This window comes from Heterocephalus glaber, unplaced genomic scaffold, assembly GCF_053883595.1.
Source record: "Heterocephalus glaber isolate CG9 unplaced genomic scaffold, H.glaber_assembly_v1.0 deba00001724, whole genome shotgun sequence".
In the NCBI taxonomy this organism is placed as follows: domain Eukaryota; kingdom Metazoa; phylum Chordata; class Mammalia; order Rodentia; family Bathyergidae; genus Heterocephalus; species Heterocephalus glaber.
The window spans coordinates 1,104,645-1,121,498 of NW_028258435.1; the positions used below are offsets into that span (position 1 = coordinate 1,104,645).

The window sequence follows — 16,854 nt, forward strand, 5'->3', positions numbered from 1 at the left end:
CAGCGAGGAGGCATGGAGGGGCGCACAGCTCCTAAGGGTGCTCTCGAGCCTGGCGCCCCTGCTCCGATTCCAGGCCTTATATGGTGGGGCGTGAGGGTGATCGTCTCTCCCCTCCCTCACCCACGCTGTCCTAGACTCCAGCAAGGTGGGAGGAGTGCTCACGGCACACCGACAGAAATGCTGTGGGGAGCTGGAGCAGGAAGTATGGCCTGGTCTGCAGCCCCGGGCTTCTTGCTCACAGGTACAGGACCCCGGATGGCCGACAGCAGCCGAGGTCACAAATGTGGGGCAGGTGGCAGGCTCCTGGCAGGGAGCCCCCACGGGACACGCGGCTGTTCAGCTCCTTTCTCCTTGAGTTTTGGTTTTAGAGTGAGAATTTTCTCCTCTGAAACAAAAGTGAGGGGTGGCGAGCTTTGGTTCCCTTAACTCTTGCCAGCCTGGACCTGTCAGTACCTTGTCCCTGTCCTTCCACTTCCTGGGCCATGCGGCCTCCCTGCTGGTGCTGTGGGGGTCCCCCTGGACTGCAGGGAGCAGGGCAGCCTCTGCTTCAGAGAGCTCTGAAGAGCCCAAGAGCACACTCTCCAGAGTTGCTGTGCTCTACTCAGAATTCATTCTGTTTCCCATCTCAAATTTTGCCAAACTGCATTGATAATTAAAAATCATCAGGAGTTACGCAGTGAGTTTAGAGTAGGAATAGGCCAAGTTCTACAGGTCAGCACCTTTACAATACTCAAGATTTTATTTCCCATTATTAAATTCTCCAAGAGAAATTAATATCATAAAAATCAAATCTTCTTGCCCTTTTAGTTAAAGTTCACTTAAATAAAAATCCAAAATGTATAAGTTCATCAACTGTAAGGCACATGGACCCTTCTTCCCTGTGTCTGTTCCATTTTAGGAGATCTGGTTCAGGTGTCTGGGGACAGCTTTTTGGCAGTGAACACCTTCTTTCACTTGAGTAGTGTAATTCTCCAGCAAATCTGAAGTTAAATTAATCTCATATACAGTTTTTCATCATGCTTAAAGATTCCCAAAGAATCATAGGAAAAATGAAAATGTGTCAGCATCAGTTTCATGCCCATGAAATTTAGAAAACTCCAGCCAGTCACCAGCTCTGAGATGCTAGCCAAGCAATAGAAGTGTCCTGTTCTTCACCCAGTCTCTGTACAGCAGTAGAATTCGGGAGCCCACAGAATGGCCTGGGATAAGAGGGCAGGAGGGCAGGGAGAATACTCCTGGGAATAGTGTTGCCAGGATGTCTGGTCCAGCTGATTATCCAGAAGTTGGTTGGGACACTCCACCAAGTGGTTAACCCTGACCTATGCCGTGTGATCAAAATGCAGGATGCATTTTTAACTTTTAAAACATGCATTACAGTAACCCTGTGAAACCGTGGCTGAATGCGCTGTAGGAGGTGGGCCCTGGTTGGAGGTGGTCTCTAGTGTGTGACCAGGAGAGAGTGTGTTCTTGTCCTGGCTCCTCCCTTCTCTCTCTCTCTCTCTCTCTCTCTCTCTCTCTCTCACTCTTGCTCTCTTGCTCTCCTTCCTTCCTCCCTTTCTCTCTTTCTTCTCCCTCTCCCTCCCATCCAGCCACCATCACTACCATGCTGCTTCCGCCTTGGAGCCATCCGACCATGGACTGAACCCTGTGAAATCATTAGCCAAAATGAACTTCTCTTCCTTTAAGTCATGGGCATTGGGTATTTCTCCTAGCAATGGGAAAGTTCCTGACACATACCCTCAGTAGGTCTTTCAACTGAAAGCAATGTAGTTTATTCTGAAACCTGTGTCTGTAGGCATCTAGAGAAGACCACTACCTCTACTTTGTGCTTCTGACTCTTGTGTTTGTGCCATTCCATGGAGGTAGAAATATTTCTATCATGTCTTTCGGTTTTGATGTCAAAAGAGCAATAAAACACATTTGATCTTTCTTCCTCCATCTGCAGTCTGTCAGCAGATAGAGGAACCAGATGGATGGAAGTCAAATTTTCCGCTTCACTGCTGGTAGAATGGAGGGGAGAGTGTGGCACTATCCTGTGCACTAGCTTCCCTCACCCTGCTGGGCTCCACACTAGGCCATCTGCAGCCCCACCAAGCACCGCTCAGGCCTGCAGTGTGTGCATACTCCAAGGGGTGGCCCCTTCTTCCTCATAGCCCTGAATGAGCAGCCACTCGAGCCGCCTGTGGAGATTAATGAATGTTAAGTTAGCTAAGCACAGTGGCGCACACCTGTAATCCAGCTCAGGGAGGCTGAGGCAGGAGGTTCTCAGGTTTGAGCCGAGCATGGGCCACTTAGTGATTTAGTGAGACCCTGTCTCAAATTAAAAAATGCAAAGGGCTGTGTCGATCTCTGGTCTCCATGCAGTCTTTACTTCCTGTGCTTCTGAACAGGTTGAACGTTCCTGAAGTGTTCACTGAGAACTTTTTCATTGCCATCACTCTATCGCTGTAAACAAATAAAGGATTGCAGGGTCTTTGCCTGTGAGAAGCTCATGGTTTATAGAGGGATATGAACTATAATTTAATAGAAAAAGTACACTTAAGATCAACATTGAATGTGCTTTATGTTCCAGGCATCTCTTTGTTAATTATGTTACTTAATAATGATTATCTCAAGGCTTTTAAGTGTGCAAGGCATGCTCCTCCCACATGTCCTTCTGCTAGCTTGCATCCTACTACAGTTGTAGGAATTGCCCCCCACGTCTAGCCCTGACCATGTCTATTTTTTGGGAACTGCTTCCCTCTGTCTTCCGAGGTGAGAGTTTTAGCTTGGCAGGCATATCTTATCTTGACAAAACTACAAAGTACTGAGAACGGGGGGTAAGCATAGAAGAGCAAACCTAAAAAGGATTCGTTTCCCCAGTATGACTGTCAAAGGCATAGAATAAATAGGCCAAGGAAAATACTTGAAAGACAAGAGATACAGTCTCCAGAGTTTGATGGAATGTAACACAATTTACTCTTAAATAAAATAAAAACGGTCTTGAGAAAAGGGCCTTCTTTTACTGGCCTCTGAGGAAAGGAAAGGCCTCCCATCAAAGGTATCACATGCTGTTATTTGCATTTTGAAAGTTGATTATTTGTCCTGTTTACCATTTTTTCCACTTGTTAAAAGTAAAAAAAATCCCTAAGTTCTTAGAGAAGTCACAGTCTGATTTCCCCGTTTGGCTTCCAGCTTGGTTATTTCAGGTGTGCATCCTTGGTTAAGTTGTTGGTTCATTGAACAAAAACTGTGTGTGGGGTGGGTGGGCTCTCTGTTGGCTCTTAGGCACCCCTGCCCTGAGTTCTGAACCTCTGTGTATTCCATCCACTCTCTTGGAATGTGGGCTGGACTTGCTGGGGAACTCTAATGCAGAGAATCTAGCAGAAGCCATGGGCTGCCACTTAGAGGAGCAGGTTCCCCAGACTCTGTGGCTTGTGCTGCAGGCCCTCCCTGGGGGAAACCAGCTACTGTGCTTTGAGCAGCTCAGTGAAAGGGCCCCTTTGGCCAGGGCTGAGGGCTGCACACAACCCTGTGAGTACCATGGAAGTTAGGTCCCTGGCTTCCAGCCCAGCCGGGTCATCAGGTGGAACCACAGTGCCAGCCCAGAATTTGATGGGAACCTCAGGGCCACTTCAGTCCACAGCCAGCTGTTCAAGGTGCTCTTGGAATCATGGTTACAGATTCTAAATTTGGGTAGTTTGTCATCCGACAGTGAGTACCTACCACGTACCTGCTGCATATCAGGAGTTATTCTCAAAGCTAGGTGTGAAACACCAACTGGAACAGATAAGAACATCACAGGGTAGAGTAGAAACTCAAACCAGACAGCACACAGAGTGGTTATATGCAGACCTATGTGGTGATGATGAATAAAGTTGAGAATGCACCTTGAAGGCCTTGGTGCAGAGTGGTAGGACTGCTGCGGTTTAAAATCAGACGTCACCAAGGAAAGAGTCCAGGAAAGGGTGGCAGCAGCCAGCCATTTAGGGGCCCAGGGGAAGGTTGTTTGAAGATCAGCAGGGGCCAGCGTGGCTGGAGCGAGAGAGAAGAGGAACGGGCGGCGAGGTCAGGTTGGAGGCGACGGGAGATGGGCTGGCTCACAGGACTCGGTGTGAATGAGAAGCGGCCGCAGGTTTCCAATCCGAGTGGGCGTTTTGGGAGCTTGCTCTTTGGCTGCAATGACCATACTGCCCGAGACAACGGCATGGATGAGGAGACTGTGTAGGAGGCAGTGTATAGAAACCCCCTTGACCTACGGAACATGCATCCTGACACCCTCAGTGTTAGATGTGGGGAACTGCATATGCTGCTGAAACCTGTCTGTACATTTCTGTGATGTAGTTAATGTCTACCTCCGGCATGGAAGAGGTTAACAATAATAGTTAGTAATAAAGTGGAACAATTAAAACAATATCCTGTCACAAAAGATGTTTCAAACCTATGAATTATTTCTGGAGTTTTCCATTTAACAGTTTCAGACTATGGATGAGCAGGGGTACCTGAAAGCACAAAGCAGAACCCTGGAAAAGGCGGGCTGCTGTAAGAGGAGGGTGGTTTGGATTTGCAGCCATGAGACGTGCAGAGTGGCCAGATTCAGGACCAAGCCCGATGCCTCCCAGGCCCTGTCTCATCACCTTTCCTAACCAGTGTGCCACAGGTGATGCCACCCATTCCATATCCAGGATGTTCGGGACATTGCGGCTCACAGAAGTTAAGGGCTTTCTCCAGGCCGCCAGCGTGTGACAGAGCCTGGACTGGAAGCTAAGCCCGTTGTGTCCTGAACCCACTCGTTAAACAGCCTGCATGTACAAACGCTCATGCTCTGGGTCAGAGTCATCGAGTCTGTCCTGTGTTCCCGGCACCTTAGATAACCCGTCACAACCCACAGTGGCACGTGTGCAGTAGAGGCTCGAAGGCACCAGGACAGGAACCAGACACAGAAGCCGGAGATGTGGTCAGCGGGGCTGGAGAGCTCAGGCGGCTCCAGGGGCCCTGCAGGACCGGCCGGCAGGACGTGGGGCTTGGTCTGGGGCCTCTGAGAACCGAACGACTCTCACTGTACATGTGTGAACACACTGTGCTGTGTGAAGCCATAGTCTTTGAGTGGGGTCTGTCCCCAGTGCACCCCCTGGGCCTGCTGGAGGGATGCTGTGCTTCTTTCTTCCCTACAGCAACCTGCGAGCATGCTCCAGGCTTCGGAATTCTGTAATCATTTGGTTCTCCAGGCTCAGAGAAACCCACACACTCTCATTATTCAGTGAATAGGACTTTCACTCTGATTGTTTTTTGTGAGAGAAGGTCTCACTATGTGGCAGCTGGGGCAGGCCTTGAACTTACGGCTCTCCTCCTGCCTCAGCCTGTTGAGTGCTGGGTTACAGGCGTGCACCCCCATGCTCAGCTGGACGTTTCAGTAAGAATAACCACATGTGAACTCCGAGAATGAGAGTGGACTGCATCTCAGGTGCAAGGTGTCCCAGGCACCTGACAGGTGTGATGCGCGGTGTGGACCCATTCTCTCTGCACCACCCCACGCATGATCTCGTTCACACCTGCAAGGAGAGGAGGCTTAGGTTGTGTCATTTGCCTGTGTGGAGTCCTGCAGCACTGAGGTCACAGTCACATTCAGCCTTGGGGTGGCACCTCTGCCCTTGACCTGTGCCCTCGACCTAGTGGAGGATGTGCTGCCAACAGGGGCAGCTGGTCATGGCCCACAGGGGTCCGCCGTCAGCATCCGGGTTGCACCTGCAGGGTGGATCAAGTTAACCACCTTCCTCCAGTGCCGTCTTCACATCCAGATGCCGTCGGAGCAGGGAGAGCAGGGAGCAGAGTGTGGTGACAGCACTCTGTGAGCTGTCGCACAGCTCAGTGAAGCAGTTTTAAACCATTCTACCAGATACAGAAATTATGTCTCGGGAAAGTTAAATGAGGCAGATGGGGGAGAGGAGAAGGGGCCACAAAGAGAATTAGGATGCGTTATGTGCATATACCAGCTTCCTGTGACCCGCGCGACCCTTGTGCACTGCAGACGTGAGCTAATAAAAATAAAAGCTAGGGAGAGCGTTAAGCAACTGCACAGCACTCCCTGAGCCCAGCGAGCTGAGTCAGGACTCACACCCTGGCACCTCCAGAGTCCAGCCTGAGACTGTGCACAGCCCCTGTGGGCCATAATGGTGATCGGCCTCCCTGCATTCTGCATTTTCTGTTTGTGCTCAGGAAATTACTTCAGGCTGACTAAGGTAACCATTGAGTAAGAGACCGGAAGGTGGTGGGGGTCCTGCGTGTGCAGCATGTCCTAGATGAGGATGCTGCTCTCCAAGGGCGGTGGCGCTGCTGGTTAACATCATTAATAAGCAGGAGGAAGGGCCCGGCCCCTCCAGGTTCTCATTCAGAGCAGTGTAAATTCCCAGGAGGTTGGAGGAGTCAGTAAGTGACCTCACTCTGATGTGCAGCAGATAGTAAAGCTCACTGTACCAGGAAAGGTGCCACCAGTGGGGAAGAGGGTCTGAAAACAGCCTCTGCCAACTTGCTCTTCCCTTTCCTTGGACTCGATGCCTCCATGGCTCTTTTTTATTCAGCTGTGAACCCTCAGTGACGTGGGCTTCCTCATACCTGCGATCTGTGTTCACCCAATAAGGCCCCCCGCCTGCTATTTAAGGGCTTCTCAGACTTCCAGATTTATCTCCGAATTGCTGTTTTATAAATTGTGCAGTGGAGGAACTTGTAATAAAAAGGCCTGCTCGAGTGTCCCTCGCTGTGCCTGCTGCTCTGTCAGATCTCCACAGGGAGATCCTGTGTTGTTCTGCTCCCCATGTACCCAGTGGTGGTCATGGTGCACGCTGGTCATCTCAGCCCCCTGGGGGCTGAGGCGGGAAGATCATATGTTTGGGAACAGCCTGGGCAACATAGTGGCTGAGGTAGCAGACCCTGTCTCAAAATCATTAAAAAACGTTTGGGGATGTTGCTCGGGGCAAAGGCCCTGGATTCAGTCCCCAGTACTGAGGAAGAAAAGGAAGGAGAGATGCCAGTTGTTTTTGCCTACTGCGTGGGCAGGGGAGCTCTTCATAGCAAAGGTGTGTACAGGGAAGCCTGCAGGCTGTGGGGTGCGACCCCTGGCTGCAGGGGCTGCTGTCCTGGTGCGGGGTGGGCGTGGTACCGAGTGGGAGCGAGGGTGGCACCTACACATCCAGACTGCACACCAGAAATGATTCCCCGTGGGCTAAGTAGAAGAGTGTAAGTCAAGGTCCTGTACAAATGTGCCTGCTTTTCTTTGTCCCTCTTCCTACAAGGTCAAAAAATGGCACTTGAATTGCTTGCGGCCCAAATTTTAAAATCTAGCAACACACTGGTTTGTTTTTGAGTGATTCCAAGTCATTATATATGCTGGGATTAAAAAAATCTGGGTTTTCATATTTACAGTTGATAGAATTGAGTGGATTTACTTTAAATGATCATAATCAAAACATTTTGAGTGTGTATCATAGAATGCTTTCGAGCACAGATTTATAAATGGCAAGTGTGAATGAATGCTTTCAAATTTTGCTAACACCTGTGTTACACCCAGGGACCCCAGTATTCATTACTGATTGCATCCACAGTTCATCTCATTTCTAATATTGCTTGTGCCCCTCCACTAAGATAAAGGTGGCCTCCACACTACTGAAAAACTTAGTGCTGTGGTTTAGCTCTAGATGTCCCCAAAGCCTCATGCACTCATAGGCCGGGCATTTGGCAGATGGTTGAATGATGAGGGCTTAGGCCTGGTGGAAGGAGCGGTCCCGGGTCATGGCCTGGAATATTCATCTCCTCCCCGGCTCCTCCCTTCTCTCCGATTCCTGTTCCCATGCTGTGAGCAGGTCCTCTGTTTCTCCTCCACCAGACCCCTCTGCCATGCCACCCCGCTTGGAGCAGCCGACCATGGACTGAAACCACAAACTGTGACCAGAATACACCTTTTCTCCTTAACTTGTGGGTGTCCAGTATTTGTCCCTGTGATGAGGAAAAGGACTAAGATGCATAGGGCTGAGTTAGCTTGCCCTTAGCTGAAGAGGAATCCTGTTTCTTTGCTCACTGGGCAGAGACGCCATGACCTCTGCACTTTGTGTGCAATTCCTTTTTGTCATGCAAGTAGTTGACAGCCAATGCCAAAGTGCCTGATGGAAATGGTGATCCTTCTGTTAAGCACAGAAGTGAGTGTGACAGAGCAGGCATCCTTATTTGGGGCTTTGAATATAGTATCTGTCATTTTAAAGTAGTGCCTTACATGCTGTGTAATCACAGAAATAAAGGACCTGTGGCGCCCTGGATTGGACGCCTCGCTGTCAGGAGGAGAGGGAGCTGCGTGTAGCATGTGGCAGCCCCACACACAGAGACATGCACAGCTATTAGCGAATCGCAATGTGATTTCTTTTCTAATAAAGCCCATTAAAGATAGCTTCGATAATTTGGTGTCTCCTCTGTGGCCCCCACATTTGGTGGCCCCTGGAAGTTATCAACAGCAGATTTAGAGGTATTTTACAAAGTGTTATCCCCCATCAGCCAGTCCTGTCATTAATTTGGTGGTGAAGCTATGGCATGCGTGCTGCAGCGAGCTATTTGTATCATTGAAAGCTCTAAAAGGTTCGCCGTCACTGGTCTAGAACATTGTGGTCAGCATTCAAAGGAAGAAAAAAAGAACCAGGCGTGGCTGCCCAATGCTTAGAACCCCAGCACTTAGCAGACTGAGGCAGGAGGGTCACTGCAAGTTCCAGGCCAGCCTGGGTTACAGAGTGAGTTCAAGGCCAGCCTGGACTACTCAGTGAGACCTTGTCTAAAATAAAAGTTTGTTTCTCCGTATAATAATTATGTAAATAGAAATTAACATTTTGAAAATTTTTTCTCAACAATTCCTAAGATTTTTAAAAAAATTGTTCTGCATTGTTATTGTTTCTATTATTGGAGTATATATTTGATCAGAATGACACAGATATGTTAAATTTTTTAATAAGTATTATAAAAATACAATTGGCTGGGCATGGTGGCGCATACTTGGGAGGCACTTTGGAGGCTGAGGCAGGAGGCCACTGTAAGTTCGAGGCCAGCCTGGGCTATACAGCAAGACTCTGACTCAAAACAACAGTAATAGGGCCAGGGATTTAGCTCAGTGGTTCCGCCGCCTGCCTTGCAAGCGGAAGGACCTGAGTTTGATCCCCGGTACCCAAACCCCCCCCCCAAACCCCAGTAATAATAATAAATAATAAATTTATATTCAAACTGTACATCTTAATGAGATAGATAGGAATTTAAACTTTGCTTTTAATTTGTCTATGCACTTTGGATGCTTATTAGTAATTCCCAGATCAAAGCAGAGTTCAACATCAGTTCTTTCATAATTCACAGTTTCATAGTTGTGAAAACTTAAAAGCTTTGTTCACATAAGTAAGTGAATAAGGAGCTTGGTCATGACAAGGTCACTCAATTCCTTGAATGTTCTCTGAGCTATAGACCAAAAGAATCATATGTCAAACTCTTACTAAACATTATTTTCAATGAATTATCAGCCGGTTCTTCAGTTAGGTCTTCGCAGTCTTGGTTGAAAGCAAAGACTCAGGAGCCCTGTGACATGGGGAGCCCTTCACACAGTGTTCTGCCCCTGGGGGTGAAGGGCGAGAGTGCGTCCGGTTCCACCTGCCTGCGTGTCAGCAGCTTCTGGCTGGGCAGATGCACATTGAGTGCATAGGGAGAGCGTTGGTCTCCTTGAGCCCAGGAACAGGAGTAGGGTTCTGCAGAGTCCTGGGGTACCCAGGGCCTCTCAGCCTCTGGCCAGCAGCATCCAGGGAAGTGCTGAGAGCACGTCGCCTCCCCACATGCCCAAGGACCTCGATTTTCCCGTGTGCTGGTGAGCGTGCTCGCATGCTCCGTGGTGCAGCGGGTGACTGGGGCATCGTGTTAGGTGCTGGGCTGCAGGCACTTAGAGAGTGCACTTCCGGTCCCGGAGCCCCTTGTTCCGCCAGGGTGGTGGCAGCGCCCGGTGGTTTCAGTGCAGTGGGCTGCTGTCCTTGGTGCAGGTTGGCACGGAACCCGCCTGTGTCCAGAAGGCACTCCAGGCTGATGCCAGAAAGACAGGTGAGGGCGGCCAGGGAAATCAAAGAGCTGTGGTTTCATGCTTTCTGTTAAAACAAGGTTCTCCTTGTGTTTCTGTACTTCTGTTTTTCTCTAGCACATTTGCAGTGCACAGTGGTTACATTTCTCAGGGGGAGCTGGAGCTTACACATGAGACCTCTTCGTTCCCTCCCTTGGGTTCGCTGAATGGTTTTTAATGAGACTGTAAAAGGACATGTTCGTGTAACTGTCTTTAGTATGCAAGTTGCCCTTAGTGGCTTCCCAGTCAGAGACCTTAGTTTGCTTGGCGTTCAGGGCCACTTGGGATTTATTCTGTTGACCTTTCCGACCATAGCTTTGCAGCGTCCTAGCTCAAGGGTCAGTGAACTGTGGCCTGCAGGGTAAGCTGAGCCTTTCACCCCTCCACAGCATGTATTAGCTTCTGCATCTTTTTAAGCGATTACAAAAACCAACCGAAAAAACAAACCAACCCAGAAGAACATGGAACAGACACACATGAGGCTAAAGTCGGTGCTAGTGCTCTCTGGCCCTTTGTTCCGCTCTGTCGTCTGCACAGGCGTCCCTGCTTCTTCTGCACTGTCAGGGCTTCAGGCCCTTCCGCTTTCTGCCACCAGCTGGGTCCTCTGCTCTCCACCACTCCAGGCGACAATGCAGGAAGGCTCTGCCCCTTTCTTTTCAGCCAAAGGTCGCGATGCTGGGGCCTGAGCCCTCTGTGAGAGCTCTCCGGCTCCTCCTGCCTGGAGTTAAATTGCAAACAATCATAGGAATGTTTAGCCCAGGCTTGCGGCTTCTTGTGCAACATTGTATCTCCGAAAATAAATCGTAGAGACCTTCTATATTGGATACCTTTTTAGCAGTGGGCCCTGAAACACATCCTCAGGGTCTCTTCCTTTGCTTATTTGTTTTTGAGACATCTCTCTCAAATACTATATGTATTTGATGTATCACCCCATACATCTTCTCTCAATTTAAAGGCTGTTCCCTTAAAGCTATCAGCTTTTTGTGGAGGGCCACATCATTAATTGGATCTATGCCCTGAGCCATATTGTCCAATTGAAAGAATTTACGGGTGTCACACCCTGGGTTTATCCTTCCCTCAGAGCACTTTAATCTTCTAAAGGTTTTATCTGGTGCTTTTTATCTGTAGATTTCTCCATCTTATTTTTTACTGCTGGAGTCTAGGATTAATAAAATTTTAACCATGTAAAGCCCTGGATTTCTGTGCTGTTTTCCTCTTCTATTTCACTCCTCACACAATCCAGACATTGTTTTCTTAAACTCTTTTCTTTTTCATGACACTTAACCACCACATCCTGTAACACTCAGCAACATCACTGCTGTTCAATTTCCAACTTCTTTAAAGGCACACGTGCATTGGTGTCTTAGTTACTTTTTTGTTGCTGGGGTAAAATACCCAACATCTACAAGTTAAAGGAGGAAAGGTTTATTTTAGCTCACAGTTTGTAGAGGTTTCAGTCCATTGTCAGCTGCCTCCAAAGCAGGAGCATGGCAGAGGGGAATAGTCCATGGCAGGGTGCGCAGGAAGCAGCTAGCAGTGAGCCTCTCTTCCCCTCTGACCCCACCGAGGCTACAAGCCTATTGGTTGCTGCCACCCACACCCAGGGTGGGGCTTCCATCATCCACAAGAAGAACTAGGCTAAAGCAATCTGTGGTCTAATTTAGTCATCGAACCCTTAATCCATAGTCACACACCCTAGATCCATCCACCTCAGAGACTCCCACCTATGAGTGCCTGAGGCTGTGGGAGGACATCTGGATACGAGCCATGACTTTTGGGGATCTAAGCTGCACCTGAAGTTACCCAGACAGAAGTTTTATTAAATGTTTCTTCATGGTGTACCAGATTCCTAGTTTTGCAGTGTCTTGTGGAAAATCCAAAGCCACCTGCTTCTTTATTCTTAGCATCGGTTGTATGCCAGAATACGCTCAGTACACAGTGGCCCCAAGCACGGTGGGTCACCATTCCTCTTCGACCTGATTGCAGGAAGAGCCTGCAGGTGTTGCTGTGAGGGCCAAGCTTGGCCAGGAGGAGGGACCGAAGCTGAGCGTGCGAGCAAGAGGTCAGGGGAGGACCTTGCCCGGCGCCTGTCAGGTAGAGGGAGGGCTGGGCTGGCCACCCAGCTCACGTACTGAAACGTGACCAGGGGTTAACCTTGCCGGGCCAGGGGACACAACGCACTTCAAGGTGACCGCAGGGCACATACTGAGGCCCGGGAATGACACCCAGTCGCTGGCTGGAGGCTGCGGTGTGGGTTCTACACAGCGTGGCACTAGTGGGCAGCCAGGACCCGCCTGGGAAAATCCTTGAGTTCCGTGCTAAGCAATGTAGGAAGCTCAGAAAAAAACGATTTTTCTAAAACAGAACTGTGTGATAAACTCATTAGGAGCATTACAGAAAAAACAGTTGATGGTGTCTTAGCTACTTCCTGTGGCTGGGACAAGCACCCAGGACTATCACTTAAAGGAGGAGAGGTTTGTTGTGGCTCATGGTTCATCTGTGATCAGCTGCTGCAGGGCAGGAAGGCCTGGCGGAGGGAAGATGCCCGCCTCAGGGCAGAACAGGAAGTGGGGTGAGAAGGGCAGAGCAGTGACCACCTCTGATCTCTGACCAGGCGCCACCTGCTAACGGCCAGTCCACCACGGCGCCAGGAGGCAGTCACCTTGCTCACGCGGAGGCATTTAGGGGCATTTCAGATCCGCCGTGACAGGTGAAGAACAGCCTGTGTGTCTCATCAGGTACCGAATTCAAACTTCCCTTCTGTTTTTTGAGCACTTCCCATGGGCAAGGCACTATGCTGATCGTTTTACGTTTCATCTAAGTTCTTAAAATGATATTATGCGGTAGGCAGCATTTTTCACATTTTTGCTGAAGAAGAAACTAAGGTTTAAAGCACTTCATCGAGTTGCGTACAGTCACCCAGGCAATAAATATGAGACCCGGGTTTCAGTGGCAAGTCACACCTCACCTCCTGCCTGGGGAATTCGCTGCCTCAGCCGCCTTTTTGCCATTTTGTTGGCTGAACTCTTCCACCAAAATTTCTTTTTCTACTGGAAACAACTCTTGAGTGCGAAAGATTTGCCCCATTGCATTAATTCTTACCCAGCCCTGGTCTTGCTCATCACTGGGCGTCCAGCCAGCACAGGCTCAGCAGAGAGCTCAGCCACAGACTTCGGGTGCAGGGATGGCAGGAGGGGCCAAATGCCAGGGCGACCCTCCTCTACCACCCTTCCTGGAGTCCAGGATTTCCAGGCACAGGATGTTTGAACTAAACACACTTGTGATATCTTGTGTTTCTAAAGCACAGGAGTAGGGTGTGATGGCGCACAGCTATAGTCCCAGAACTCGGGAGGCTGGGGCAGGAGGATTGCTATGAGTTGGAGGCCAGCCTGGGCTACATAGTGAGACCTTATCTTAAAAATAAATAAATCAAACAAACCTAAAGCCCAATAAGGAGCCCACAGTCATAATCCTGTCAGGGGAGGCTTCTGTGTATGCTATGGCCAGGGGTGCTTCAAGCTCAGAGATGGGTTAAGAGGCTCAGGTTGTAGAACATCATTTTTCTTTCTGTGGTACCGGGGATGGAACTCAGGACCTTGAGCTTGCAAAGCAGGCGGTGGCACCACTGAGCTAAATCCTCGGCCCTCTAGAATGTCTTTTGAAGCCATATCTGCAGACAGGAATTCAGCTATAACTCTGTGGAGATACCTCCCGTCAGTATGTGTGTAGCCTCATGCATGTCAACTGTCAAGACTGGAAACCAATAATTCTGGGTAGAGAGACTCGGAGGTAGCCGACCAGAACTGGAGGTTTCCTATGACGTCTCTGATGTCTTGTATTTAAAGCCTATTCGTACTTCTCAGAGTTATAGGATGACTGCTTTTAAGAAATAATAGGGGAAATTAACATTTTTGTCATAGGACTTTTATATTTTTAGAATTTTTAAATTTTATTTTTTGAGACAAGATTTGTCTTTGTAGTTCAGATGAACCTTCAACTCATTATGTGGCCCAAATTGGCCTCGAACTTATGGCAGTCCTCCTGCCTCAGCTTCCTGAGTGCTAGGATCACAGGCATGTGCCACGATGCCTAGCTCCAGTTTTATTTTTCAGAAAGTCCTTTTGAGGACATAGTGACAGTGTGCTTCCTAGTTAACAGGAAGCCAAAATGGAAACTCCAGAGCAGCACAAATGACTGGGGCCATAGAGGATACCCAGATAGCTCCTCCATCCAAACAGGCATGTCCAGACGTGACTTTGTATTTTAGGGGGTAAATGAGCTTTATATTTTCAGTATTATTGCAAAAATAGAAGCCCTGCGTAGCTGACACAGTGCCTGTGAAGTGACACAGATCCCAGTGAAGTGATGAGTGAATACAACATTGTTACAGAAACCTTGCAAGTGGAAAAGAAAAAAATAGCTTATACCCCACCACCTTAATATTCACTGATTTAAAATTTTATATACATTGGCTACATACATACATAGCTACATACATACATGTAGTATACCTGTGTATGCATAAAAACACTTGATCTTGCCACAAGGCTGAGAATCAATGTATGTATATAAAAACTACATAAAATACGTATATCTTATATACCATTTAAATTTTCTTTTTTGGTACTGGGGACCGAACTCAGGACCTTGCACTTGCCAGGCAGGTACGGTTCCACTGAGCTAAGTCCCTGGCCCTACATTATTTAAATTTTAATATTAGTATGATAGAGACAGTTTTATATCCTGATGGCTAAAATTTTGTGATACACATTTCCCAAAGATGCTATGTTGTTTTCAGAATTCTGATTTTCATGACAGCATAATATACTTTCCAAAAATTCGGCATAGGCTAATACTATTTCTCTTGTCAGTTTGATTACTTCTGAAGTTTTTAATCGTTTTATTCTATTAAAATCTTTGTGCATATGTTTCTTTTGAATTGTTTCATTAAATGATCAGGATTAGAAATCATGAGCATAGGGACAATGCCCTACTTTCACCCTGTAACTGGCAGTCAGGGTGAGGAGTAGATTTAGGATCCCAGCATTACCTGCCTTGAGTGTGATCATTTTTAAAAGTCCATGTCTCTGATTTAATAGTGCGAATGGTACCTCACTGTTTTTCTTTTCTTCACCGAACAAAACTAGCGAAAGTGCTCTTCAGGGGCACAGACTCTTGGTTGGCTCCGCTGCCTGCGTTGAAATTCCTCTCTCCTTCTCGCCATCTCGCTGGTACCTGTCGAGTGTGCGTGTGTCCTAGGCGAGGCCGGTCTGTCAGCTGTGCTAACACCTCTCGCTCTCTCAGCTGTCTGTGGAGGTGCGAGAAGAGATGACCAGGAAGGCCACTGCCACGGTCACGCATTTGATGGAGAAGTCACGGAAAAGGAATTCAGAAGATGACATTCAGGAAGCCAGCACTTCCGCAGTTACCTATGCTGATGCTTTGGGTCACCTGCAGAAGTCGCTCGCCCACCTGGGGACACTGGGCCACAGCTTCGTCCTCTCCCTGAAGAACAGCGAGCAGGTAAGGGAGTGATGACGCCTCAGATGCCTCAGTAGACATAGTGCCCAACAGCACCGCCCTGCTGGCTGTGTCTCTCTTTGACCTTCTTTTCCCTTTTTAGGCAGTGCTGGGGATCAAACCCAGGGCCTTGCACATGGGCCGCAAGCACTCTGCCATGGAGCCACACCTGGCTCAACACCAGGCCTTCGGGGATGCTTAAGACACCCAGGTGTAGCAACAGCTTTGATGGGGTTCTCAGACCTGCAGATAGTCATGAAAACCACCCTCAAGCCTCTGCCCTTTAACTTCTCCTTTTTCACTTGTCAGCTCATTTCATTCTTTCCAAAGGAAATTGGGGTGCTTAGGGCAGATGATACCTAGGAAACAAAGTGAGGAGATGTGCCAGATGCAATCACAGCACTTGGGAGGCTGAGGCAGGAGGATCACCCTGAGTTCAAGTCCAGTCTGGACTACATAAAACAAAGCAAAAAAACCCAATAATAATAAAGTTAAGGAACCTGGAAGACAGTGGCTTTCAAGCTGTCCTAGCATTGATGTTTTGTTTTCCAACTGGGTGATGGGGCTTTTCCTCCCTAATTGTTGCAAATTCAGAAAGAGCCTCCCATGCCCACTTGGGAGTTTCCTGAAAGCGGCACGCTCCTCATTCCATTTCAGGCTTCCCCATTTCCTCTGAAACCTCATTGTCCTTGGGGCTTTTCTGGCCGGCGAAACTGTCCTGCTTGATTTCCAGCTGAAGCTCCAGAGCCCCGCAGACGCTGTGGTGTTAGGGTCGTGCAGGGAGTCAGGGATTTTGTTGTGTGTCTTAACGGCCACAGCAGTTTAGGTGTTCTTCTCAGTAACAAGAAAGTTGACAAGTAAGTCCTTCTCATGTAAACGGAAACAGTGCTTAGCTGCATGAAAAATCTTCCGTTTGTCCTTTCATGCTATGGCAAAGAACCTGTAAGTGGCCACCAACCTCCTCTTTCATTTTTCTTAAGTTGTCCACACTTACAGAATTTTCTTCTTGGCTTGTGGAGCAATATTTCTAACTAGAAAGTTCAGCAGTGGAGAGGAATTCAGATAACGAGCAAATGGAAAATTTCAAAATTTGTATGAGATGCTTAATTCAAACCTTTCATTAGAAAGATAATGGGAAGAGCTTGAGAATTTGATAGCAGTTTTATTTCATTTGTATTTTTCAGTGCCTATTCGCCTGTCTAATGAATGCCATTAAATACTGGCCTAAGCAAGAA

General features: G+C 48.3%; 1 protein-coding gene across 3 annotated transcripts in view; it reads left to right on the forward strand.

The window, feature by feature from the left end:
- Nbas (NBAS subunit of NRZ tethering complex) overlaps positions 1-16,854 on the forward strand; it is a gene marked incomplete at its 5' end in the record, with an annotated part of 266,027 nt that overhangs the window by 196,853 nt on the left and 52,320 nt on the right. For all 3 annotated transcript variants that reach the window (XM_087199614.1, XM_087199615.1, XM_087199616.1), the window contains 1 exon segment: positions 15,404-15,622. In XM_087199614.1, the coding sequence (XP_087055740.1) occupies positions 15,404-15,622 (219 nt within the window).